Here is a 26,721-nt window from a genome sequence, read left to right as displayed (position 1 = left end):
TTCCCTTTTTCCTTCATTCCCTGGTGAGGGGTGGGGGAGGGGGAGAGCAGTGCTCCCTGTATGCTAGCCCACAGGTGCCGGGTTCTTTCAAAGATCCTGGGGCCGTCAAGGGTCCCAGCTGGTCTTAGAAGTGTTTTGTAAGACCAAGTGAGCCAGGAATGACAGCTGGAGTGCCTGTGCTGGTGCCGTGGGAATCCACGAGGGAAAAGCACGCAGTGTGTCCCCAGACCCTCCCTGGCCTTTCCTCTCTATTCATATCTTTGTTGATCCACTTTTGATTCCATTCATTCATCTATCGTCTGACTTTCGTGGAGCTCAGGCCAGGAGACTCTTCTCTGAGGAGCACACAGTCTCAAGGGACACCAGGCTTGCAAATGAACAGTTTGGGAAATCACACCAGACAAGAGCACTCAGGGCTGAGGGCGTCCCTGCTGGCCACTACACTCACCACTGACAACAGGCAAGAGTTGCCAAGCTTTGTGTAAAGGGCTAGATAATGGATATCAACCTTTCTAGCCATCTGGTTCCTGTCCTAACCACCAGGCTCCTGTCGTGCTAATGCAAAAGCAGCTGTAGACCACATGTGAGGCAGCAGGCCTGGCTGGCTGCCAATAAAACTTTATTTACAAGGATAAGCAGTGGGCCAGATTTGGCTGGGGGGGGGGGGCGGGGAATCTTGAGGAAGGACACTGGGAATGATTGTGAGCATGGATGCCAGGGCTCTAGACCTGGGCTCTGTTGTCCTCTCTGCCCCTTGTGACCCTGAGGGGTTGCTCTCTCCAGGGTCTGGGTTCCCAGTGTAACATACAGACAGTAATGCCGGCCCTGCCATTGCAGGCTGGCTACTGCAGTACGTAGTGGTGACAGATGTGCATGCCCCTGTAAACTCTGAAGTGCTGCGCTGTCGATGTGGAGGCCCGTTCTAGGGATGGGAGGGAGTCAGGGATGATTCTTTAGATAGCCCGCAGAGGGCGGGGCTTGGCCATCATGGAGCAGGCCCCTTCTTCTCATTTCAGCTGTCAGTCTTCCACCCTTGCCCCCTTCCTGCTGACCCCTGACCCCGGCCGGTATGCTTTGTGAATGTATGACCGCTCCTGACTTTCTGAGAGCTAGATCCTTTTAGACATGCTTTAGGAGGAGGCTTGGTTTGGGCATAGACGTTTAGCATAAAGAGCAAACAGATGTGTATCTTAGTGTTCCTTCAGTATTTACTGGCATATGTGTGTGCGTGTGTGCGTGTGTGTGTGTGTGTGTGTGTGTGTGTGTGTGTGTGTGTATTCATCAGTGGTGAATGGCCAGTGGTCCCCATACTATAGTGTGGAAGGAGACCCCATGCGGGGAGTTCATGCCTGAGTCAACGCATATAGGAGACACAGGAAGGAGTTTATTGTGGAGAAGGTGGTCAGAGGCATGGCTACCCCATTAACTGGGGGTGGGACCCTGAGTGGCTGGTCCAGGAGTTGTAGATATATGACTAGGACTTCCAAGGCCTAGACAGGTGAAGTAGACTACCCACCAACCAGAGGAGCCTAGGGCCTCACTGTTGTCTGGGGCTGGTGCAGAGGAGTGGGCATCAAGCTCAGGGCAGGGCCCTATCTACCTGTGTGGGTCGGAAAGCCATGCCAGCAGGTACTGCAAAAGATGGAGAAATTATGGTTGGAAGTAGGAGAGGACAGGGAGGGAGGGACCTGAGGCTACCTTGTCCTTTGCTCTTTGCCCTTGTATAGGCAAAGGGATCAGGGCCTATCGGTTTGTAGCTTTGCTGAGAGAAGGGACAGGCTCCTTTGGCGGTTCAGTGGCTGTGTTCATGGCTAGCCCCTGTGTTTAACCGTGCCGCTTCTTGTCTCTCTTCTCTGTAGATATCAATGAGTGTTTAAGTATCAGTGCCCCATGCCCTGTGGGGCAGACATGCATCAATACGGAGGGCTCGTACACATGCCAGAAGAACGTGCCCAACTGTGGCCGTGGCTATCATCTCAACGAAGAGGGAACTCGCTGTGTTGGTTGGTATCACACACACACACACACACACACACACACACACACACACACACACACACACTTCTGAAACTTGGCATTTCTATCTGTTTCCAGCACAGTCTTTCCCTTCTCTGAAAGAGAGAGTTGGTCCCCAAAGTGAAGACGTTCTGCCTGTCCATCCATCCATCCATGCATCCATCCATCCCATTGCCCCTCCCCCGGCACAGGCCTTTGCTGTCTTGCGCAGGCTGTTACAGTAGCACACCAACACTTCTAGCCTTGTCTTCAATCTGCCCAGTGTTCTCAGGCTACTTGATCACAATTATTGATGGCCAAGTTTGGACACCCAGAATTCAGTTCTCCTAAACCGGTCACAGCGAATCTAGATGACATAAATCTTGCTGCAAGACCGCTGGGTGGTGTCTTGTTTATTCCCACCACATGCCTCTTCCTGTGTTGTTTTTGGGCCAAGGCAGTCCGCTGGCCTAGATCCCTGCCAGGAAAGGGGCCTCCCTCCCCACCACCCCTAAGCCATCTCAGCACCACCCTCACAACCCTGGGTACTTCCTGTCTCCCTGGAGATCGGGGCTGGCTTCCTGGGGGCTCAGCGGCTCTTCTAGATTGGGCGCGGCGCATGGTAGATGTTCTGTGAAGAGCAGGGTGCTGCTGTTTAAACAGTGTACAGTTCCGTGTGCACACTAACAGGCGCTCGGTGTGTCTTCCTTTCTCCTTCACAAGATGTGGATGAGTGCTCACCACCAGCGGAGCCCTGTGGGAAAGGACACCACTGCCTGAACTCCCCTGGCAGCTTCCGCTGCGAGTGCAAGGCTGGGTACTATTTTGATGGCATCAGCAGGACCTGTGTGGGTACGTGAATGCCTTTCCTGCCCTAGGGGGCCTGGCCAGGTGACTCCACACAGGGGACAATCTGTGGCACCTAGGGTGACCATGTCCATCCCATCCTCATCTCAGAAGGTCCCAAGAGTAGGCAGTCAGAAGACACTGTCTCACTGTGGCTCTGCCACCACCCTGGCCTCGGGCCGCCCTCAGGACACTAGCGGTGTCAGCCTGCTTCCTCATGGAACCGGTGTTCTCTTTGACCCCAGCCACCAAGGTTTTCCAAGACTCTAGTCCAGGTCTGCAGCTGGCAAGATAGCAGTGACTTCCCAGATTTGCTTACAGACCTGTAGGGCCTCAAGGCTTGGGATGCACAATTCCCTGAGGCAGTTAGAACGCTATCCAGCTAGGACTTGCTGTTACCAAACCGGGATACTCAATGGAGGCTAACAACTGCCCTAATCCCCCCCCACACACACACCTACCCCCTCCTAGCAAATCCCAGCAGACTCTCCTGTGGGCAGAGGGCTGGCAGAAGGGCATCTGTCCAGATGCGCCACATTTGTCAGAGTACAGGGCTTCACACAGACACAGTCTAGAGAGGCCTCAGCCCTTCCATCTGAGACACGAAGGGACTTAGGGGCAGAGGACCTTGAACTGCTGCCATTGGGACATGACACTACTCCGGCGGACATGCTCTGAGCTGACTGCCCCTCTGTTGCAGACATCAATGAGTGCCAGCGCTATCCTGGACGCCTGTGCGGCCACAAGTGTGAGAACACGCCAGGCTCTTACCACTGCAGCTGCTCAGCGGGCTTCCGGCTGTCTGTGGATGGCCGGTCTTGTGAAGGTGAGGGTGGGTCACGGAGTGGACAGCAGCCTTGGCCATGCTCCTCCTTTGCTTACAGACTCATTTGGAATTTCCTAGGCAGGTATTTTAAGGATGCTAGGATCCTCACCCTAGGGACATGACTCTAAGCTGGTGGCAGCCATACTGAAGCTTGGCCAGCTCCCTGGCGGGGCTCAGCCAGTTGTTTGGGTTCGTGAGTCTTGCTGTGCACAGATAACAGAGTGTCTTGTGTTATCAGCTGTGGTTATTGTTCCTGGCTGTGCTTAGGCATCTGAGCTTTGTGTTTGGGTAATACTGAAGGCACCGTGCTGAGGCCTAGCCAGCCTTGCCTCTCCTATGTGCTATTAAGCACATGCACTCTGGGTATAGCAAGATGTGGTTCCTGTGTCAGGGAGTATGTTTATGATGTGATGGAAAATCACACTGGACATAGATTGAGCAGGTGACCTGGCCAGGCATGTTGGGGCCACAGATAGGAAACACTGAGCAAGAGGCTAGTGGCCTCTCTCTTCTACCCTCTCAGAAACAGAGTAAATGAATGTAAGAAGGAATCTCTAAGCCAGAGGTCAGCAAGCTTTTTCTCTCCCAGCTGCATGGTTACTACTTTAAACCTTTCTGGACAGTCTGTAGACAGTGCTCCACTCTGCTGTGGGAACACAAAAGTAGCCATAGGTCCTGGTCAAAGGGGTTCATAGCTGTGTGCCAATAAAACTTTATTTACAAAAACAAGTAGGGGGCCAAACTTGGCCTGGAGCTTGCTCTAGGTGAAGGGAATTGGTAATCAATAGCTGGGTTTTGGGTAGCTCCAAAGTTCAGAGATTTAGGAGTACCAGGGCTATTGTCCCACAGGCTAGGTCACCTTTGTCACCATCTAGGAGATGAAAGTGGGGAGGGCAGGAAAGATTTTCACTGAGAGCTAGAAGGGGCTGTAGTCATGACAGGACTCTGGATATGCTATCATGCTGTGCCCATGCCCTGCAGGGACAGGATTGAAGGGAGCCAAGCCTGGAGGCTGTCACTCATCCTTCCAGGACGTGGTGTGGCCTCACGCAGGCAGTAGCAGGGGTGGAGAAATTCCAGATTTCTCAGCTACAGTGGGCTGCAGTGGAGGCCCCTTTCCCCTTGGGCATCTCAGTCTTGCAACTTGAGACTTGACCTCCCTGTTTCACATCAGGGAGGTGATGAGGAAATATTCTCCTCACCGTTCTCTGAGTCCTCAGCCTGCTGTGGAGGCAGGGACTTGAGGTGTGGCTCTGAGCCGGGAACCCTGGGAACCTCTTCTCTTCTAGATGTGAATGAGTGCCTCAACAGCCCCTGCAGCCAGGAGTGTGCCAACGTCTACGGCTCCTACCAGTGTTATTGCCGACGAGGCTACCAGCTCAGTGACGTGGACGGGGTCACCTGTGAAGGTGAGGGCACCCTGTGTACTGTGGGGAGCACCCCAATCCTGCCACCACAGCAGCCTCTGGCTGCATTTCAGAGTCCATGGCTTGGAAAGCCTGTTGGGATTGCTCTACCCTGTGAAGTTCCCGTTTGCTCCCTGAAGAGAGGCGGGGCTGAATCCTTGCTTTTCCTCTGATAGGTCTCAAAGACCTTTTTCTGGGAGTGAGGTTAGGAAAAGAGCAAACCAGTCCATGGATTGCTCTTAAATACACATACTGAGGTGATAACCCCTTCCGTGTACTGGCACTCCGAGCCACAGGGCACAGGGCTTGGCAGCAGTGTGTGTCTGAGAGGTGAGGAGTGACCTAAGGGCCACCCAACCCCTGAGAGACTGCTCTAGCCTTTTGAGCTCCATCCTCACCATGCCTGGCCATCATCTTCTCTGTCAAATGCAATACTCCCTCCTGGACTATTGGTGCAGTCCAACCAGATGACAGTCCAGGAGCACCTGGAAACTTCGAGGACAAATCTTACTGATGTTATAACAAGCTTAGAACCCCCAGTTCCAGAGCTATAATGCTGTGTGTGTGTGTGTGTGTGTGTGTGTGTGTGTGTGTGTGTGTGTGTGTAGACATGGGATCCAACCCAGGGCCTTGCTCGGCAGATGCTATGTCTCTAGACCTAAAACCTGAAGCTTTTTGAGTACCAGTGTGACTCCATAGTGGAAAATTCACAGTCCAGTCCAGTCCAAACTCAGGAGCATTGAAAATACTGTATAGAGATGCCTTTAGTCTGTGTGTATGAGACAAATGGGTTTAGACTTGACTCTCATCCCGAGGACATCTTATTTATGTAAGTGGCAGTATTCCAAAATACCCAAAATACTTCTGGTCCCATGCATTTCAGATGAGGGAGGATTCAGCCTGTTTGTTCATGTGATGTGTAGTGAGTTTTGTTTGTTTGAATGGCTGGTTGAGTTAAGTGCTTTTTTTTTTTATCTCTCTTTAGCAAATGGCTCTCTATTCCCCTTCTCTGTGCATACCTCATACCATACTACCTCTAGACTAGTCCCACCCCATCCCTGGGCCTCAATTTCCCGTTCTGTAATGATGGTCTCTGTGGCCACCCTCTGCTGCTGCCCTCCCAGCCCAGCCTGGCCACCTAGGGCTGCCACATGGCCGAGCTGCAGCTGTGGCTGTGGACCAGAGCTAGATCCTGAGGGCGGACTCTGACTGTCCTGTTGCAGATATTGATGAGTGTGCCCTGCCCACTGGGGGTCACATCTGCTCGTACCGCTGCATCAACATCCCCGGAAGTTTCCAGTGCAGCTGCCCCTCATCTGGCTACCGGCTAGCCCCCAATGGTCGCAACTGCCAAGGTGAGTGAGGCAGACTCTCTGCGTTGGGGTCATCCATGTATGTTACAAGTCCCATGGTGTCAGGGGAGAGCGTGTGCTTCCCAGATGCAGGCCTGTACCACGGATGGGAAGGATTTCAGGGACTAGGGAAAAGTGTCCTGGTCTCCTACACAGAAGACCTAGCCTGTCCTCAGGGCTGTCTGGGCTCTGTGAAGGTCCTGTCAGGTAAGAACACCTGAACTCTCCCACTCTGTCCTTGGCTCTTGGAAGAGCGACACAAGGGACTCTGTCCTCAGCCTAGTCTAATTACGCATTCTCTCACCCAGTCATTGGACAGACAGGCTGTGAGCCAGGTCCTAGATTACAGACATGAGCAGGTGTCAGGTGCCTCTGCTCCTGCAAAGGGCTGGCTGTGGTCTGGTCTGGGAACTCTAGTGGTTGTGAGTGTTTAGTGGGCTAGGGTCAGCTCTGGCATGGGCTTTGGTGGTGAGAGCTAGTAGAGTCTATCTGTATTTGTTCCCCCTTTCTGAGAACTTGCTGGGGTCCCCAGCATTCCATGGTCACCCGTTTGGCGACTGACCGTGCTGAGGACAAGCTTGTGAACAAATGATCCCGTGTGTGCACTCTGGCTCACACCAGGAGCAGATCACGGGCAAAGCTGTCCAGCCCCTTCTTCACAAGTCCCCATGAGCTGGCGATCCAGGGGCTCCAGAGAATCCCAGGCCCTGCCCATGAAGATGGTCACTAGTGACCCCTCTGCAGGTGCAGAGGGAGACAGTTCCTTGAGGCTTGCTGACCAGCCAACCTAACCAAGTGCTGGGCACCGGATTAGGGGTGGAGGCGGAATGTGGGGAGTAATAGAAAAAGATTCCCGATGTTCTACACATTCGTGCATGGACACCCACTTACCTCCCCCCAACACACATACACATGCATACCACCACCAACAACAACAGCAAAGAAGGCGGCCAGCCAAATCTCTGGAAGGGACCCACTCAACTTCGCTGAGGCTGGACAGGACTGTTTTTTTTCCCCACAGTCCTGCTTTCTGCTCTAATGGCCCAGCTCCCTCACCACAGCCTGGAGTCCTGCCCAGAAGCAGCAGCAAAAACACATTCCTGGGCAGGCGAGATGGCTCATTGAATAAGACTCTTTTTGCCAAGCCTGGTGATCCTGAGTTCAATCCCTGGGACACACATGGTGGAAAGAGCAAGCAGACTTTTTGCAAGTTGTCCTCTGACCTCCACACACATGCTGAGGGACATGCCCACCCCCACCCTCCAAATAAAAAAGTTAAAAAAAAACCCACCACCAACCACATTACTGAGCTGTGGTCTCTGAGATTGGCAAAGGTTGCTTTTGCCAGTGACAATCAGACACGTGACATTTCTTAACAGCTGCCTCCTAGGCTTGGTGATACCCCTGAACCCCACCCACTTGGAATGTCATAAGAGGCTCCCCCATCTCTATAGGCTTCAGGCCCTGTAGCAGCATCTCCAGGCCTGGTCCCCCCCCCAACCACTCTAGTTACCACCCTGAGATCCAACGCAAGATGCATGGCTCCTTTAGGCCTTGTTTCTTCACCTGTGACGTGGGACCATAGACTCAGACCCTTCCTGACCCTCAAGATATAGCCAGTCACACATGAGGTCAGGGTGGCGTTCCTTGAGAGCCATGGAAAGGCGCTAGGTGGTTGGAGCACCAGATCCTGATGCCTACCTGCTTGGGTTCAAAGCTTGGCTCTGTCTATATAGAATGTGTGACCATAGCCAGGTTCCTTAAGTTTGGTGAACCTTCTCTAAGATGAGGATTGTAACACCAGTTGCATGGTCACCCCTGCCAGCGCTTCAGCGACCTTCACACAGTATCTGCTCTTGTTGCGTACCCCAATCCAGGGATTGTGAATACCCTAGTGCTCTTGTAACTCTCCATGTTTGGTAAACAGAAGATCTGGCACCAGACACTGCTCCCGTGGAGGGCAAGGATGTTAGTATACAGTTTGCGTGGGTGAGGAATGGCTTTCATGGCTTTAGTCTATACCACACTGTCTCTGGGTCTCCACAGACATTGATGAATGTGTGACTGGTATCCACAACTGTTCCATCAATGAGACTTGCTTCAACATCCAGGGCAGCTTCCGCTGTCTGTCCTTTGAATGCCCGGAGAACTATCGCCGCTCCGCAGACACGTAAGTCCCTGGGGCCCACTGTCGTCTGTCTGTATTGGGCTTCCTAAAGGCTCCGCTCTGGGCATGGGCAGGTGGTTCACAAAGCCTTAGTGTTCTCTTATTCGGCCTTAAGAACCTGCTGGCCGGGCGGTGGTGGCGCACGCCTTTAATCCCAGCACTCGGGAGGCAGAGCCAGGCGGATCTCTGTGAGTTCGAGGCCAGCTTGGGCTACCAAGTGAGTTCCAGGAGAGGCGCAAAGCTACACAGAGAAACCCTGTCTCAAAAAAACAAAAAAACAAAACAAAACAAAAAAAAACAAAAAAAAAAGAACCTGCTGATTCTTGCTTCTGAGGTCCCTGAGGGCCAGTGAGACGGTCCTCAGGAGGCCATGGGGGTGCCTGCAGATGGCATGCTGTCGTGGAGACAGACCTTCGTCAGTCACTTCATCTGTAGCATGCACATGTGAGACTGTGCTGACCCAGATGAGCAGGTGGCAACGTCACTGTCTTGGCCCAAATCCAGGATTCAGGGTGATGTGTTAAGGCACCTTCCTTCCAGCTGAGTGATGTGTGGGAACAGCATGGGATATCCTGTGTCCTATACGAGAAACTGTGTGACCATGTGTCCTTGTAAGGCCGATCACCGTGGTTGTCCTCTGCGGTGTCCAGGAACTCCTTCCTCGGGGAGTTTGGAGGACTCCCAGGCCATGGTTCTCCCTGCAACCACCTTCATCTCGGTTCTACCCAGAGAACCCCATTTACTTGCTACAGGGCAAGCTCCACTCTGGGAGCTCATTCCAGGAGTGTGGACCGATGCCCTCCCCACCAGCACAGGAACGCTCAAAGCACGCATGTGGGTGGACACCTGGGTTTCCCACTGTGCTTTCTTGACCTCGCACTTATCTTTGGCTTTTGACCCGCCACCACTCCTGCTCAGTGGTCAGTGTTTCCTTTTGATGGTGCTTTGGGCTCCAGTGCTCAGCCTCTGACCCAGGGGACTGCTCTTGGCTGTTGTAGGCTCTGTCTAGCTTCCAGTTTGCTCCACCCTAGAAACCGTGAGGTCTTTCTGACCTTAGAGCTGTTTGCCTACCACCCTGCCCTCATCCCCTGACCTACTGTATTTCCCTAGTATGTTTCTGGTTTTCTGAGACAGGGTTTCTCTGTGTAGTGTTGGTGCCTGTCCTAGATCTCGCTTTGTAGACCAGGCTGACCTTGAACTCACAGAGATCCACCTGCTCCTGCCTCCCGAGTGCTGGAATTAAAGGCGTGCGCCACCACTGCTTGGCCCCTAGTGTGTTTTTAATCTACTCACAAACTGATCACTTTTCTTGATGTGTTGATGCAGACCTGTAATCCCAGTACTAGGAGTCAAAGGCAGGTGGATCACCAGCTTGAGGACAGCCTGGGCTACATATTGAGACCTTGTCCTAACAATACCAAGTGCCTTGTTTCTTTCTATATCTGCGCCAGGGAAAAGCTACTCTAGAAGTGGGTATGCAAATGTGTCACCATCCCCAAGAGCTCACGAGTTGTGCAATAGCCTGGCGGCAGTGGCGGAGCTGTCCTGAGTCACCAAGAAAGCTATGCACCCTTGGTTTGCGGCCCTGTTCTGTTTCCCATTATAAATGGGTTTCAGGATTCCAGAAGCCAGGCTATGGTTGCAATGGTTACTTTTAATTCCTGTGCAGCCGCCAGGCTGAAAGAGGAGGCTGTCCCACTTGGGGCAAGACACATGAGTCCATGGGCAGGCAGGTTGACCTTGCTTGCTGAGGTGATTGCTAAGGTGAGCAAAATCCAGCCACTGGTAGGCTGACTGTATACAGGCTCCTGGGTAGACAATGGGCTGTGGATGGCTGGCCTGTTGGGCCAGCTCCTAGGAGCACATGCCAGACAGTGAACAGAGAGTACACAGGGTGCTGAGAGAGTGGAGAGAGGCCAGCCTGGCCAAGGGAGGGGTGGGCAAGTGGGATGGTGTTGGCCAGGCTTGAATTAAGGTCAGTGGGAGCTGAATCAGGCAGTGGGGGAGATTGGGGGAGACCCCCACACACTGAAATGGGGTGTCCTCAGGACATCTGGGGTGCATTTCCTTCCAGTGTCGGGTTGGTGTGCTAGGTCACAGCTGCCCCATCCTGCTGTTTCTGGGGCTGAAAGAGGAAACTGTTTTCCATAAAAACAGGTTGGATGTGGACACAGGGATGAGGGAGGTGGGGCGTGATGCTTCAACCCTGGGAAGATGGCCATTTTCCTGTGACACTTTCTGTCCTTTGTCTCTGTGTTACCAAGAGCCAGAGAGTGGGGATGGGGGGGGGGTGGAGTCCTCTGCACTGAGGATTTCGGGAATCCAAAGTGAACCCCCCTTGGGAATGCTCCTCTTCCAAGAGACTCAAGCCTTGTGGAGATGCTGTGACAGTCTAGAAAAAGCATAGTTTGGGAGGCGGGCTGACTTGGGTTTCAGATTCCTAGGTTTCTTGAAGATCTTGTTCTCAGCTGTAAGATGGAATGGTGGGGTGCTCTGTAGGATTCTCTGAGAGTGACCCTCTGCTTCTTTACATAGACCCCACCCTAGGTTCTGCCCAGTGGGCAGGAACAGGTGTTCCAGGACACACTCATCCCTGCAGCCCTGTTGGGGTAAAGGGAAGCTGAGTCTTCGTTGGTTACGGCATGTCAATCTGGGAGGCCATGAACAAGGACTCGGGCTGCAGTGTAGAAAGGCTGGCCTTCTGGTCCTGGCCTTTCTAAGTTCTGTGGCCTTGGGTCAACCTTGGGCCACCTCAGTAAAGTGGTACAAGCTTCCTTGCTTGGTCAGGTGTTGATAATCAGGGGTAGCAAGTCTGCCCATTGAGCTGTGGTAGGGAGGAGGGTGGTGGGCCATTGTTCTTCTCCTCAAGGAAAAAGTCAGAGGGCAGAATTCTTTTTGAGTGACATCAGTTTTGTTCTGCTGATGAGCAGGTGACAGGGCCATGTCTAAGGTCCTGGCTCTCAGATGGCAAAGCCTGAGATGGCATAGGAAGGACATACGGTTCTGACTTGCCAGCTGTACAGGAAGTCTCTCTGGTTATAGCTTTCTCCTTTAATGGTCCCTGTTGAGGAGGTGTGGACCACTTGAGACCAGTATTGGGGGGAGGAAGTGGGGTCGGGGCCTGAGTTTCCAGCGGAAGGTTTTCACCCTGCTGCTCACCCTAGCTGGGGGTGGGGTGCTAGTGAGTCTTAAGAGGCTCACTTCTTGGCTCATCTCAGAGGAGAGGCTTCTATTCTACAGCTCCCATTTCTCCTCATCAGAAACCCAGGCCTCTTAATTCCCTGACCCTTAGAGAGGAGACAGTAAACAGTGTAAAATGGATGCCGTGGCATAACACTTGTAATCCCAGCATAGGTGAGGTAGAGGCCAGAAGATCAGGAGTTCGGGGTCCTCAAACTCCTCTCACTTAACGCAGCTTCCTTCTCCCCAATGATGATCCTGGCTACCCAGGAGCCTGACCCTGCAAGCTAGAGCCACAAGCCACAGATGAGTCTCATGGACATTCCAAGGCAGCTGAGGTCCTGACCTCAGAGTATGTGCTATTCCTGTGTTCAAGGCTGTCTCTAGCTTTCAGGGGGGCTGGATACATCTTCCCCCCCCCTCCGGGAGCCACTCTGATGGAGTATGATTGTAAAAGTTGTCATGAAGCTGGGTAGCCTTGGGTACTGTGACTTAGAACACGACATAAGTGAGAAGCTACGGTCACAGACTTGGCCAGGTCCTGGGCCTCTCTCAGGAATGACAAATGGCTAATGTGAGGGACATGTCAACAGATGGCCACAGGAGTGTCCCAGCAGCCTTCCTCTTGGCTTTTGTCTCTCATCTGTAGTGGCTTCTGGTCATCTTCACAGAACTTGGGGTACTATCAAAGATGTTGAGCTAGAGAATTGCGGCACCTTGCACCGTAATGCATATGTGAAGAGGGAATGTGTCTGTGGAAGCTGTGACCTGGTCCCTATGCTGGGCAGGTCCCAGGTGTAGCTCCCCTTTGCCCTACCCTGTAATAGACTCAGTGGTGACTGCCCACCCCCACCCCCACCCCCAAATCTGGGTGATTCAGCTAACAGGTTTTATTGCTGCCCCTAGTCTGACCAGCAATTTGCCACACATGGTGGTTATGACTTCTAGGGTGTGTGGTAATTGAGACAGAGAAGGAAAATCAAGGACCAAGCCGGCCTGTGCAGTGGCCATTTACAAAGTGAGATAGGAGCTGAGCCCTGTGCTGGCACAGAGGATACAGCCAAGGAGCCGCTACCCCACCTGGGAAGCGAGTGGCCTAAAAAGAGCCGCTCCAGGCACCTCTTTCTAGCGGGGGCTTGGGTTCTCTTCTGATGGATGACGGTATCCACATCTCCGGAATGTGATGGTCATAGGAGCTGGACCAGGACATTGTGCATGCCTCACATTTCTTGCCTTCACATTTGCGGAGCTTATTTGGCAACTCAAGACCTAGTTTTTGGTCAGTAGGGGGCCCCACAGGACAAGTGGGAAAGCCAAATTTCATGGAGGAGACTCTAGCACCACCTACTGACCAGACCCATTCAGACTATTCCTAAAGCACTTGAGTGCCTGGCCCCTCTCCTGAGTGGGTGAGTGGGTGCATGGGTGGATGGGTGCGTGCGTGCGTGCATGCGTGCAGCCTCTGCAGGGAGATAGACTGACTTTGAAACTCAAATTTGCTGCTTTCTGCCATTGACACTCCAGAGGAACATAGCTCATGCACCCCAGCTGCCTCTCTGGCTCTCCACTGCCTTCCCTGCTCCCAATCATCAAAGGCCCTTCCTTGATAGAGAGATCTCCCAGTCATGTGGAGCACCCCCATTTGACCTGGTCCTTGGCATCTGTGGGGGTAGCTGCCTTTCATCAAGGCCCATGCCTGCCTTATTCCCCACTACCAGCTCTGGGCTCTCCCTCCCAGGCGCTGCTCTCTTTAGTGTGCATGGCCCTCTCCTGTTACTGTGCCAAGGATCTTACTTGTGGGACTGTTCTTTTCTCAGAGCCAGAATGGTAAATAGTCAAGTAAATGAAAGGCTTCCTAGCAGCTCTGATAAGCATCCGATAAGATGCAGACAGAAACGCCGCGCACAAGAAGTGTCCAATGTGATATAAACTAGGACAAGGCATGGAGACTTAAAAAGCCAAAGGAGCGGTGTGATGGAAGACCAGGAGAGAAAATACCCTCAAGTGGAGAATCCATACTCAGTAAAAATGGCAGAACTTCCTGGGAAGGGCTTGGCTAAGTCCTATGGGGCTTGACATCGTGGCTCGGCTTCTTTTCAAGGTCCTGTCACACTGCCTTCAGAATGTGCTGGGCCTGGTGTTCGGGACATAGAACACAGTCCATTTTCCTGCCAACATCCTGTCACAGGAATATACTGTCTGCATCCTGTTGTAGGAAGTTAGGGTCTGTAATTAGAAGTTACTAAGAGAACTTACCCTCACCCTACCACAGGAAGTCAGTCCTGTCACAGGACATTAGGGACTGTCTCCATCCTATATCCTGTCACATTTTGTCTTTATCTCTACTCCAAGGAAGTTAGTACATGTCTCCATTCTGTTACGGGAAGTGAGAGTCTGTTATCATCTCTACCACCCAAGAAATTAGGACCTTTCTTTGTCTATAGCACATGTAGGAAGTTAGAACCTGTCACAGGAAGTGAGAGGCTGTCTTCATCTCCACTACACAGGTAGTTAGGACCTGTCTCCATCATGTGACAGGAAGTGAGACCTGTCTTCATCTCCATCACACAGGAAGTTAGGACCTGTCTCCATCATGTGACAGGAAGTGAGACCTGTCTTCATCTCCATCACACAGGAAGTTAGGACCTGTCTCCATCCTGCCACAGGATATTAGAACCTGTCGTCTCCATTGTGAGCCCCACTCTATCTCTGTCTCTGTGGACGAACTGAACCAGGTGTCTGCAGCTGAATGACAGGGTCTGGGGAGCTGATCTCATCCCTGAGCATGGACTTGGCTTCTTCCCTCACTCTGTGGCTTTCTCTGAACCTGTTTCCTCATCTGACAAATGGCGCTCAAGCCACCATCTTGAACACTGGTAGTGAAGGGACTAATAAATGTATGAGGATTAGCCCCACTTGCAATAAATGGCAACCGCCATGATGAGTTCTGGGTAGTCTCTAGACCCACCCAGGAGCCTTGGCCACTGTCTGGGTGAGGCCCTGGCTGAGTGTGCCCAAGGTGATTCTCTGCCTTGAGAAGGGGAACACATCTCACCCTGAGTATGGCTTGACCCCGGCCCCCAGTGCCCCAGAGGGTGTAGGAAGAGGCTGGTCCCTGAGTCTGCAGCCTGGAGGTCTACGGCACCTCCCCCAGGTGAGTGAGGGTGCTCTTTGTGCTGGCTGCATTGGCCGGAGGGGTAGCAGGAGCCCCCACCCAGTGAGCCGCCGCCGCCGCCGCCGCTTGCCCACACTCTGTTGTTTCTCTGCTTGCTGAGGTGGCGCTAACCCTCTTCCTGTCTCTCTGTCCACTTGTCTTTCAGCCGCTGTGAGCGCTTGCCTTGCCATGAGAACCAGGAGTGCCCCAGGCTGCCTCTGAGAATAACCTACTACCACCTCTCTTTCCCCACCAACATCCAAGTGCCCGCGGTGGTCTTCCGCATGGGCCCTTCCAGTGCTGTCCCTGGGGACAGCATGCAGCTAGCCATCACCGCCGGCAATGAGGAGGGCTTTTTCACCACTCGAAAGGTGAGCCACCACAGTGGGGTGGTGGCCCTCACCAAGCCCATCCCTGAGCCCAGGGACTTGCTCCTGACCGTCAAGATGGATCTGTATCGCCACGGCACAGTCAGCTCCTTTGTGGCCAAGCTTTATATCTTTGTGTCTGCCGAGCTCTGAGTGCTTGCTTGGGCCCTTGGGCACCCCCTCCTGTCGCTTGCCTACCCTTGGGGTTCTAATAAAGTCCCAGCAGCCATCCCACCAGCATGCCTCTTGTGTCTTGATTTTGTTTGGCGTGGTCTCTGTGCTTTTTCTCTGCTGGGGTAAGCTGAGCCCCCTTCCAGAATTGGTTCCCTGACAGGTGACTGGGGAAAACCTTTCATATGGTCTGGGTACCTGAGAACCCCAGCAATAGAGCTCATTATTGCACTATCAGACATCCCAGACAAGGGAAGAATGAGGCTGAGCCGGGTCTGCACCTATGGACTATCTCTTCCTGTTGTGTTACCCCAAAAGATAGCACTGGTGGCTGAGAAAGGGACCTCACCCAGAGAGATGCCTGAGCTCTGCCTCCTTCATCTTTCAGATACAGAAACAGCCCTAAGAAAGGGAGAGGCTTGGGCTCTTATGACTTGGCCTGAGGAACTGGTATATGTACCACATATACCACAGGTGTATATGGACCCTAGCTCTACAGCTCTGCCTCTTCTGTTCTGTCACTATACCTCCTCCGTGAGTCCTGGTCTTCCAGCCTCTCTCTTCTCCATCATGATTCTAGCCAAGTCATCCACTCAACTCTCTTCATAGTTCATTCTCTGCTCAGAAACTGGGGTGTTTTAAAGAATTTGCCTAAGATCCTTCATGGCATCCATTGCATTTAGTTGTGGCCTCCGTTCTATTTTTTTTGTTTGTTTGGTTTTTTTTTTGTTTTTTGTTTTTCGAGACAGGGTTTCTCTGTGTAGCTTTGCGCCTTTCCTGGAACTCGCTTTGGAGACCAGGCTGGCCTCGAACTCACAGAGATCCGCCTGGCTCTGCCTCCCGAGTGCTGGGATTAAAGGCGTGCGCCACCACCGCCCGGCTTCTATTTTTTTAATAGCTGCTTTATGTGTATGAGTGTTTTGTCTGAATATATGTGCACATTGAATGCATGCCTAGTGGAGGCCAGAAGAGGGTGCCAGATCCCCTGGAATTGGAGTTACAGACATTGTGAGCCTGTCTCCATGTAAGTGCTGGGAACTAAACCTCAGTCTTCTGAGAAAGCAGCCAGTGCTCTTAACTGCTCAACCACCTCTCCTCTGTGGGATTTTCAAGGGTGGGTACACCTTCATCTTAGGGTGACAATCCAGCCTGACCTCAAATCATTCTCCCCTTGCTCACTCCCCCTAAGCCATAATATTTTAATTTTATACCCTTAGCCTGAAAGCTGGTTAAATCTCAGTTTAAGTGAGCTTTCCTCTTCAGACTGTATCTGTCTACTTTTTATTGTGATAACAAGCTACTGGAGGCTGGGTAACTTCCTGAAGAAAAGATGTTTGCTTAGCTTCTTACTTGGCTCCTAACTATGGAGATCCAAAGTTCAAGAGTCTACATTTGGTGATGGCCCTTCTTGCTGGTAGAGTCCTGATGGGTCTCAGGGTATCACATGGAAAGAGGTGGAGCATGCATAAACATCTATGTCTCTGGTCTTATTAAGCCTCCAGGATTCAGTTATGGGGTTCCACTGTAAGGACTGTCTAATCCCAATCACTTGCCTCGAAGTTGTAGTTGGAGTGAGTGCCCACTCTCCTAATGCCTCAATAAGGACTAAATGTCAACACATGAAGCCTTGGGGGATACTCACACCACATTCTCGTTATCGTGGGAGCTTTGCCCAACACCCTAGGTTGTGCTCTCTCTGTTTTTCTTGCTTATAACATTATCTTTATGGTGCTTAGAACAGCCTGAGATGCCCATTTGCTTCTGTTCTTTGATTTTGTCTTCCTTATTGTGCAGGAGGCTCTACAAAGGCAGGGACTGGGTCTGTCTCATTCAGTGACTGTCTTGGTCTCCTGGCAAGGTGCCCAGCACACACCAGGTACTCTGTGTCTATTGAGAAAATGGTGATTCTGCCAATACTCCCTGTCTTAGGGTTTCTGTCACTGTGAAGAGACACCATGACCACAGCAACTCTTACAAAGGAAAGAATTTAAATTGAGGCTGGCTTACAGTTCAGAGGTTTAGTCCATTACTGTTATGTTGGGAAGCATGGGGACATGCAGGCAGGCATGGTGCTTGAGGTGTAACCGAGAGTTCTACATCTGGATGGCAGGCAGCAGGAAGAGTGAGTGGCACTGGGCCTGGCTTGAGTTTCTGAAACCTCAAAGCCCACCCCCAGTGACACACTTCCTATTCCAACAAGGCCACACCTCCTAATAGCACCACTCCCTATGAGCCTATGGGGGCCATTTTCATTCAAAACCCCCACACTGGCTTAGGTTTTCAGTCTTTCAGTGGATCTGATAGCTGATGCTGTCTGAGCAGACCTGAAGAAGAGTGGGCAGGGTGAAATGGAGTAAAGGACTCTGAAGGATCTTCAGGCCCTTCTGTTACTTGTGAAGGGCTGGGGTATGCTCCCCACTGATGGAGGGGAAGACAATGTGTAGTGGACCCTGCCTTGTACAGGGGCAGCAGCTGCCTTGCTGCCCAACATGAACCCTTCTATCCAGCCCTCTCCATGCCTCCTACTCTGTCACCCAGACCTTGCTCTGATACGTGGGTAGTGGGTTGCCTTTGAGTTGCATGTCTCCCAGAGTATGCGCCAAGCTGCAGCAGAGGATTCTGAAGAACTAGTCTCGCTGTCCAGTTCCTCCTTGGAACCTTCTCTGGGTCTCTTTTCTAGGTCGTGAAGTCTCATACCCTTGAAAGGTTTCTGTTCCCAGTATGATCTGGCCGTTACCTACCCCCTCTGCTGTACCTCCCATTCCCTGGCTCATGCCCTTTTCTTGTGTCCTGGCCCATAGGGCAGCTTGCCCCGTTCCTTGCTATTTCCTGAATATGTTGGCTCCTGGCCTCAGCCTGATCCTCGCCTTCTTTCTGCAAACTGCCTTTCTGCTTTACAGACTTAGCTCAAAAGCCACCTCCTCAGGGAAGCCTTTCTTGGCCAGTACTCCCTGGCCCCCGGCCTCCTTTCTTAGTGCATTTACCTTGGTGTCTTAAAGTTGTTAACTTGTTTGTTGCACCTGCTAGGCTGTGGGCTTTTGAATGAAGGGGTAGTGTCTGTGGTTAGTTTGGGCACCTTTGGGCTTTTTGGCCTGAAGAAGCAACTCAGTAAATAAGTGGGCAACTGGATAGGATGAGTGGGTAGGAGAATGGATGATGGATGGATGGGTGGATGGATGGATGGATGGATGGGTGGGTGGATGGATGGATGGATGGATGGGTGGGTGGATGGATGGATGGGTGGGTGGATGGATGGATGGATGGGTGGTTGCATGGATGGATGGATGGATGGGTGGATGGATGGATGGATGGATGGATGGATGGATGGATGGATGCATAGATGGATGGATGGGTGGATGGATGGATGGATGGATGGGTGGGTGGATGGATGGATGGGTGGATGGATGGATGTTTGGATGGGTGAGTGGATGGATGGATGGATGGATGGATGGATGGATAGGTGGATGGATGGATGGATGGGTGGGTGGGTGGATGGATGGGTGGGTGGATGGATGGATGGGTGGATGGATGGATGGATGGATGGATGGATGGATGGATGGGTGGGTGGGTGGATGGATGGATGTTTGGATGGGTGAGTGGATGGATGGGTGAGTGGATGGATGAATGGGAGAATGGATGAGTAGATGTATGTTTGGATGTATGGATGGGAAAATGGATGGGTGGATAGAATGGAAGAATGGATGGTTGAACAGGTAGGTGGGTGTGTAGGTAGATTGATGAATGGATAGCATTTTCAAGTCTGTCCTCAGTGAAGCCAGCAAAGGTCTGTAAGGAACTTGATCCTAGTTGGAATGGAGGCTCCGAAAATCTTAGTCTGGCAGCCATCGTGGTCCAGGTTATTCAGGCAAAGGGGCACTTTGTTCTCATGGGTACAGGATTTTTAAGATGGGGTGGGTGCTGCAGAGGTCTCAGAAGGTATCTAGCAACCTTCCATGGCTTGCCACAGTCCCCTCCAACGGTGTCTTCAAGTGTCTCTCTACCTCTGCTTGAACTCCTTTGTGGAGCCTCTACATCTTTATGTTTTAAGACGAGTTTTAAATGTGTGTGTGTGTGTGTGTGTGTGTGTGTGTGTGTGTGTGTGTACACACACAGAGGCCAGGAGTCACTGGATTGATTCCCCTGAAGCTGGAGTTACATGTGGTTTTAAGCCGCCCAACATGGGTTCCAGTTACCGAGCTCAGGTCCTCTGGAAGAGCAGCAAGCCCTCTTCATCACGGAGCTGTCTCACTAACCCACCCCCACTTTTGGAAAGCTTCCCAGAGCTGCAGAGCGTCGTTCCAGATCTTGCTGCTGCAAGACCAGATGGCACAGGACAAACAAGAGCAGGTCTCTGAGTCTCCTGCCTCCTGCACACTAGCTCTGCCCTGGCTTTACTGTCCTCTGAGAGCATCCAGGAACACCTTGGGGATGCTTTGAAGAGTCCATGAAGTGACTTATGAGGCCACGTCTGGTGTCTAGTTGGTGGGCTGTGAGCATTGGCTTCCCGGTGGGAGGTAGCCAAAGGCTCCTTTGGTTCTTGGTTTAAGTGGGAGATTTGGGTTCTGAGGGTTTGGATGTATCTGTGGTTACTAACAGGAGAAGCGACTATGCCTCCAAGACCTGTGATTATCCCACCTTGTCAAAGTGGTGATTCAAGAACCCAAAGAGAAAAGATAAAGATAGTTATCAGTATTGTGATGATACATGGCTCTCACAGTGGGCCCAGTGCTTTCCCAAGTCCCTACTTCCACATAAGATCACTTGACTTGATCAGTCTCACCACGGCTGTGGGACTCGAACAATTCATTTCTCCATTTCGTGAGCAGGAAACAGGAGCATACAGTTTAGGTAAATTGTTCCAAATCCCACTGCTGGTGTCCACCAGGGCCAGCATTGAAGCTCACAGCCCAGTCCAGGGTCTGTCTTGAGCTGTACCACCTAAGAGGAAGAAGGAACGTGCCTGGAATTAGATGGCTCTGAAGGGTTGTCCCCATTCTGTGGTCCCCAAGATCCGCAGTAAGATACTCTGTCAGCAAAAGGAGGAGGCATTGTACAGTGGAACAGAGCACGATGGATAAAATACAGGCTGGAGAGATGGCTCAGGGGTAAGAGCACCAGCTGATCTTCCAGAGAACCCCCATGGCAGCTCACACCCAACTGTAACTAGTCCCTGAGGATCTGATGTCCACTTATGGCCTCCTTAGCCACAGCATGCATGCAGTGGACAGACATATATACAGGCAAAACAATCATATACATAAAATTAAAAGGAAGGAAAATTTAAAAATGCAGAAGTATGTGCAGAGTGGGCAGCCTGAGAGACAGATGCAGGCAGAGTTTTTGAAGTTCTCTGGATCCTACCCCCAAAACACTCAGAACAACTGGGCAGGAAGATTAAAAATCCATGGGAAATATTTACTCCTAAACAAAGCAACAAGACATCTCCACACACTGCCCAGATACAAGTCAGGGCCTCTGCATGTCGGTGGCATCTGTGGAAAATGACTGGGAAAATACTAGAGAATCCCAAATAGCCCCTGGACACCCCTGGAAAGAGCAGTAGGTTAATGTTGGGAGCTCAGTGGAACTGAGAGCTACCTCTCACACCCCAGTGGCCAAGGTGTGTGGGAGCCCAGGGTGGCGCTGGCTTAGGCTGGAGCCTGGGGACTGAGCTGCCACGGCTTTCTTTAGTGGCCGGGTCTCTCTAGGGAGAGCTTGTGGGAACAGAAGAGAAAATTGACAGTGATAACAGAAGATATTGAAGAGGAAGGTCCCAGACGGGATAGAGGCAGGTCAGAGAGGGGACCTCAGAGACAGCAGACTAGGAGGCTCTAGGAGGTCAGAAATGCGACGATGAACTGTACAGACTTCAAAATGCCAGGAAAGTGAACGCCTCGTAAAGAGGACTAACCGAAAAGCATCACGGTCAGAGTCCATTTACTAATTTCTGTAGCAAAGGACTGTGAACGAGGTGGCTCATAGTAGGTGTCTTATTTCCCACTTACCTGTTGCCACTCTCTGCTCCATTGGAAGTGGGGCACCTTTGTCCTGGAGGAGAATGGCTCTGTACAGCCTCCGGTGGCTTGCTTATCACCTCTAGCATTCCTTGGTTCATACTGACATCCCCCAGCTCTTCCTGTGCCATCAGAGAGTATTTTCCTCCCATGTCTTTGTCTCATCGTGGGTCTCTTCCTAGGAAGACTGATGTCCTCCTAGATTGTGGGGGGTGGGGGGAGGTCCACCTGCTCTGCTGTGACCTCATTCTTGCTAATGACATCTGCAATGACCCTGCTTCCAAATATGGTCATTTTCTGAGGTACTGAGGGCTGGTGCTTTGACATGTCTTCGAAGGGATAACGTCACCGTGTCACCAAATTCACACACTGAAGTTCTAACCTCGGTGTCCTTTAAGAACAGAGACTATGAGCCAGTATGCTGTCCCTCAAGTGTGGAAAGCTCATTTGAAAGACAACTCATGGTAGTTCTTACCTCTCATGCTGGTGTTTGCAAGGCTGAGGTAAGAGAGTTGCCAGAGAGTGGGACTCTGTCTCCTGGGTCTCAAACCACAAAGCCAACAAAAAACACAACCAAAAAAAAGAAATACCCTTGTGAAAATAAGCCAAAAATGTTCAGAAAAAGACCAAAACATGGAAGAAAAAATATGAATTAGAATTTAAAACATAAAAACAAAGTGATCAGTTTAATGTGTCATTTTTTAATGTTAAATAAATTATTTAGTAAAAATAAATGATGAGAAATGGAGCAAAAAAAAATTAAACACTAAAAAGAAACAAGTTAGAAAATGAAAAAAGGAAAAAAAAAAAAAGAAATAATGTAAACGTCCTGATTAACACTGTCAATTTGACACACTCTGGAGTCACCTGGAAAAAAATGTCTCAATTGAGTGATTGTCTTTATCAGGTTAGTCTGTGATAAAGGGGAGCCTAGCCTACTGTGGGCAGCACCATTCCCTGGGCTGTATAAGAAAGCTGGCTGAGCATGAGCCTATGAGTGAGCCAGCAAGCAGCATTCCTCCCTGGTTCCTGCCTTGAGTTCCTGCTCCAACTTCCCCAGTGATGGATGATTGTGTCCTAGGATAGTAAGCCAAATAACTTGCCCCACCCAAGTCACTTTTAGACCTAATGTTGTATCATAGTAACAGAGAAGCAAAGTAGAACAATGAGAGGAAAGTCTTAAGGAAAAGTAACAGATATTCAAGGTACACAAACCTGCAGAGAATAGGCACCTTTGTATGCAGAGAAGGTCCAACATGCAGATAATGGGCATCTCTGAATTCCTGTTGCTTAAAAAAATGTCTATGGTGACCCTAAACAGAAAAAAAAAAAAAGTCAGTATTGTAAGTGATAACTGACCAAAAAAAAAAAAAAGTCTCATAAAAGTAAGCTTTGAAGAACACAGCACATACCTGGGATGAACTCAGAAAAACTAACACAAAGACAGTCTTGTAAAATTACTGGATTTTACTGGGTAGAAAAACAAACAAACAATGGACACCTAAGAAAAAACGTAAGTCACCATGTAATGGTTAATTTTGATTACCACCTTTATTGAATTAAGAAACACCTCAGGCATTAATGAGGTAGGCCTTTTGGGGCCATTTGAGAGGATTAACAGAGGAGGCCCCACCCTCAATGTGGGTGGTACCATTTCACGGACTGGGACCCTGGACTGAAAGGAAGTAGGACAGGAAGGGCCAGCATTCCCCTTTCTCTGTTTCCTGATCTACCCAGATGTGTGCAAGCAGCCTTAGCTCCTGTTTTCACAGCTGGGAGCACTCCCGTTACCAAGCCTGCCCCACCTTGATGGTCTGTAGCCTCAAACCCTGAACCTAAATAAGCCTAACGTTCCTCAAACTGCTTCTTGTTGGGTGTTGAGAAAGCAAGGCACACCTCTATCATTCTCTCTGACGCAGAGAGAAAGTGCCAAAGCCACTGAGATTTTTAGTTATCAAGTAGCACCCACCCTTAAACTGGGGAAACAGTATCATTTGGTTGCTCAAATGGAAAAACTAGCTGGTTTGGTTGAAGAGCTTTGGGACGAGGAGTAGTCACCTAAACCCATCAATCAACTGATGAGGTTCATACCCTCTTCCAGTTGACGTTACCCCATTGAGCTTAGACAATGCAGAGCTAACAACAGTTCACTTAGACACCAGAGGTGCACACTTGTGCTCCAAACCTGCTAAGTCACCTCCATACTTGGTTTTTTTTTTTTTTTTTTTTTTTTTTTTTTTTTTGGTTTTTCGAGACAGGGTTTCTCTGTGTAGCTTTGCGCCTTTCCTGGGACTCACTTGGTAGCCCAGGCTGGCCTCGAACTCACAGAGATCCGCCTGGCTCTGCCTCCCGAGTGCTGGGATTAAAGGCGTGCGCCACCACCGCCCGGCCATACTTGGTTTTTCTGTATCTGTGCATAAGCAGCAAGGACTTGAGTGTAGGTCCCAGCATCGAATTTTATTGTTGTTTACTTATCCAAATAACTAGTGTGTGTGTGTGTGTGTGTGTGTGTGTGTGTGTGTGTGTGTACACACACGCGCGCGCGCGTGCGCCAGATTTGATTCATAACACACATATAGTTGCTAACAACTGTTTGTAATTCCAGTTCCAGGGGATCTGACACCGTCTTCAGGCTTTGGTGGGCACTGCATGCGTGCAAAGTTTAGCATACATACAGGCAAAACACCCACCAACACAAAAATAAAAATGAAGAAAAAAATAAATAAATAAATACATACAGGCAAAACACCCATCAACACAAAAAGAAAAAGGAAGAAAAAATTAAATAAATAAATACATACAGGCAAAACACCCATCAACACAAAAAGAAAAAGGAAGAAAAAATTAAATAAATAAATACATACAGGCAAAACACCCATCAACACGAAAATAAAAAGGAAGAAAAAAATTAAATAAATAAAAAAACTATCGGAGATTAGATTAAGGCAGTTGGTTTTAGAGAACCAGGAGTTTGGGGTTTAAAAGTTTATATATAATTTTCACAAGCCAAGTAGGACCTGTGTGAGAGTCAGCCATTTGAATGATGTCATCTAATCATTTATACTGCCTTGAGAATTTTTACCCACCAAGTCCAAGGTCAGGACCTTAACTTCAACATTGCTTTTCTCAGATAAATATGATTTCTACTCAGGACCCACTTTCCCTCCTGCTTTTTAGATATCTAATTCTATAGATTCTAACTTGTAACCCCAACTAGACATGCCAATGATTTTTGTAAAACAAAGCAGTGAATAAAATCTTTATAGACACAGAAATCTTTCATCTACTTCACTGGTAGACTCAGGAAAATTCCACAGTAAATAAATCCTTTAGAAGAGCTCCCAATGTGTGTGTGCATGTGTGAGTGTGTGCCTGTGTGTGTGTGTGTGCCTGTGTGAGTGTGTGCCTGTGTGAGTGTGTGCCTGTGTGAGTGTGTGCCTGTGTGTGTGTGTGCCTGTGTGAGTGTGTGCATGTGTGAGTGTGTGCATATGTGAGTGTGTGCATGTGTGTTCACATGTGTATCAGAGTTTTTTTTAAGATTTTTTTTTTTATTTATGTATGTGCCAGAAGAAAGTTACTGGATCCCATGGAGCTAGAGTTACAAGTGTTATGAGTCACCCAACATGGTTGCTGGGAACCGAACTCAGGTCCTCTGGAAGAACAGCAAGCACTCTTAATCGCTGAGCCATCCCTCTAGCCCTGCATATCAGATTTTTGGACAACATCTTACATCAGATGAAAATGAAGCAATGTGAGCTGGAGAGATGGCTCAGTGGTTAAGAGTACTGACTGCTCTTCCAGAAGACCCGGATTTGGTTCCCAGCACCCACACGGCAGCTCACAATTGTCTGTGACTCCATTTCCAGGGGATCAACACCCTCACACAGACATACATGAGGGCAAAAACACCAGTGCATATAAAATTTAAAAATAGATTTTTTTTTAAAAAGAAAATGTCTTTAGGATAATTACGAAGTGTAAGCCAAGGATTTTATACCCAGCAAAGCTGACAGAGTGCACACTGTTATGAACAGGCACATACTGAACCACAGCTGTGGCATTACAGCTAAGTGAGTGTTGGAGGGGAAGCAGCATCCATATCGATTGCCATATATAGTATTTCTATTTAAACTTGGTAGAAGAAGAACACATTAGAGAAATTATTTACAGTGATTGATGGGTAATGGTCATTTTAGTATGGTTATTCTGAGACTACTCCGTATGAAACATAGGATCTGTCACATGAACTGTTGTGAGAGGCTCTGTGTCTGTAGAATCAGGATTGTGATGTAAAGCAAAAACTATCCCCTTGGCCCCTGGAGAAGATAAAAAATTTGTAAACTTTGTTTTGAATTAGTATGAGCTCACAGTGTATTTCTTTTTTATTACATTTAATTTAGAGGGCCTCAAAGGACAACTTATAAAGGCTGATGTTTCTCTTTTTCTACCATGTGGGTTCCGAGGACCAAACAGAGGTCGTCAGGCTTGGCAGCAAGCCCTTAACTGGCTGAGCCATCTCATCAGCCACCACTGATGTATTTCACTTTTTAACTGTCCACTGGTGACGCCTGGAAACAGTGGCATGCTCTGGACACTGCTGCTATCCAGACTGTGATCCTGAACCACCATTTCCCACAAACCACAGATAGACAAACCTAGGGCTTCCTGGAGAAGCGGCTCCAGTGAGCAGCAAGGCACTCCTGATGAGACAGTACTGTGTTCTACCTCATAGCTGCAGAGCAATAGAGGCGTGAAGGACCCCAGAGCGACTTTTTCTCTCTGGCCAAGGAGTTTCAGCAAAGGACAGAAATGGCAGTGGACCAAACCTATCAGATTGGATTGCATCAGGGGTTCACCCCAACTTTTCCCTCCCTCCCTCCCTCCCTCAGAATCCTTTGAGGAGTAATAGAGAGCCGTAAAGTTCACGATACAAATGCCTGTTTGTATTGGTTACTTTCCCAAATTCCTAACAGGAAGCAACTTAGTGAAAGAGGGCACGGTCCATCGTGGTGGGTGCGATGGCAGGGGCGGCTCTTGGTTGGGGTCGGGAGACGAGGCAACTGGCACACTTCCCGGCAGTTCAGAAAACGGGACAGGAAGTGGGCCAGGCCATAAATCTCAAACCCCTACCCATTACCCACTTCCTCCCACTGGACCCCCATCGCCTAAAGCATGTAGGTGTGACCCTTTAATAAAGTTCCTTTAAATACATGTTGTGGTGACCCCCATCCATAAAATTATT

The 26,721-nt window shown here is 50.1% G+C and overlaps 1 protein-coding gene across 2 annotated transcripts in view; it reads left to right on the top strand.

The window, feature by feature from the left end:
* Fbln1 (fibulin 1) overlaps nucleotides 1-26,721 on the top strand; it is an 84,243-nt gene that overhangs the window by 31,203 nt on the left and 26,319 nt on the right. The window contains exons 9-15 of one of the 2 annotated variants that reach the window (XM_059247669.1): nucleotides 1,860-2,003; nucleotides 2,719-2,847; nucleotides 3,542-3,667; nucleotides 4,957-5,076; nucleotides 6,297-6,428; nucleotides 8,472-8,595; nucleotides 15,093-15,531. In XM_059247669.1, the coding sequence (XP_059103652.1) occupies nucleotides 1,860-2,003; nucleotides 2,719-2,847; nucleotides 3,542-3,667; nucleotides 4,957-5,076; nucleotides 6,297-6,428; nucleotides 8,472-8,595; nucleotides 15,093-15,447 (1,130 nt within the window). In that variant the 3' untranslated portion in view covers nucleotides 15,448-15,531. Of the gene's footprint in view, nucleotides 1-1,859; nucleotides 2,004-2,718; nucleotides 2,848-3,541; nucleotides 3,668-4,956; nucleotides 5,077-6,296; nucleotides 6,429-8,471; nucleotides 8,596-15,092; nucleotides 15,532-26,721 lie in introns of those variants that run through there. The other variant, XM_059247668.1, reaches the window with a different exon arrangement.

This window comes from Peromyscus eremicus, chromosome 20, assembly GCF_949786415.1.
Source record: "Peromyscus eremicus chromosome 20, PerEre_H2_v1, whole genome shotgun sequence".
Lineage (NCBI taxonomy): Eukaryota > Metazoa > Chordata > Mammalia > Rodentia > Cricetidae > Peromyscus > Peromyscus eremicus.
Note: the sequence above shows the minus strand (reverse complement) of the source record. Positions and strands in the feature narration are given on the sequence as shown.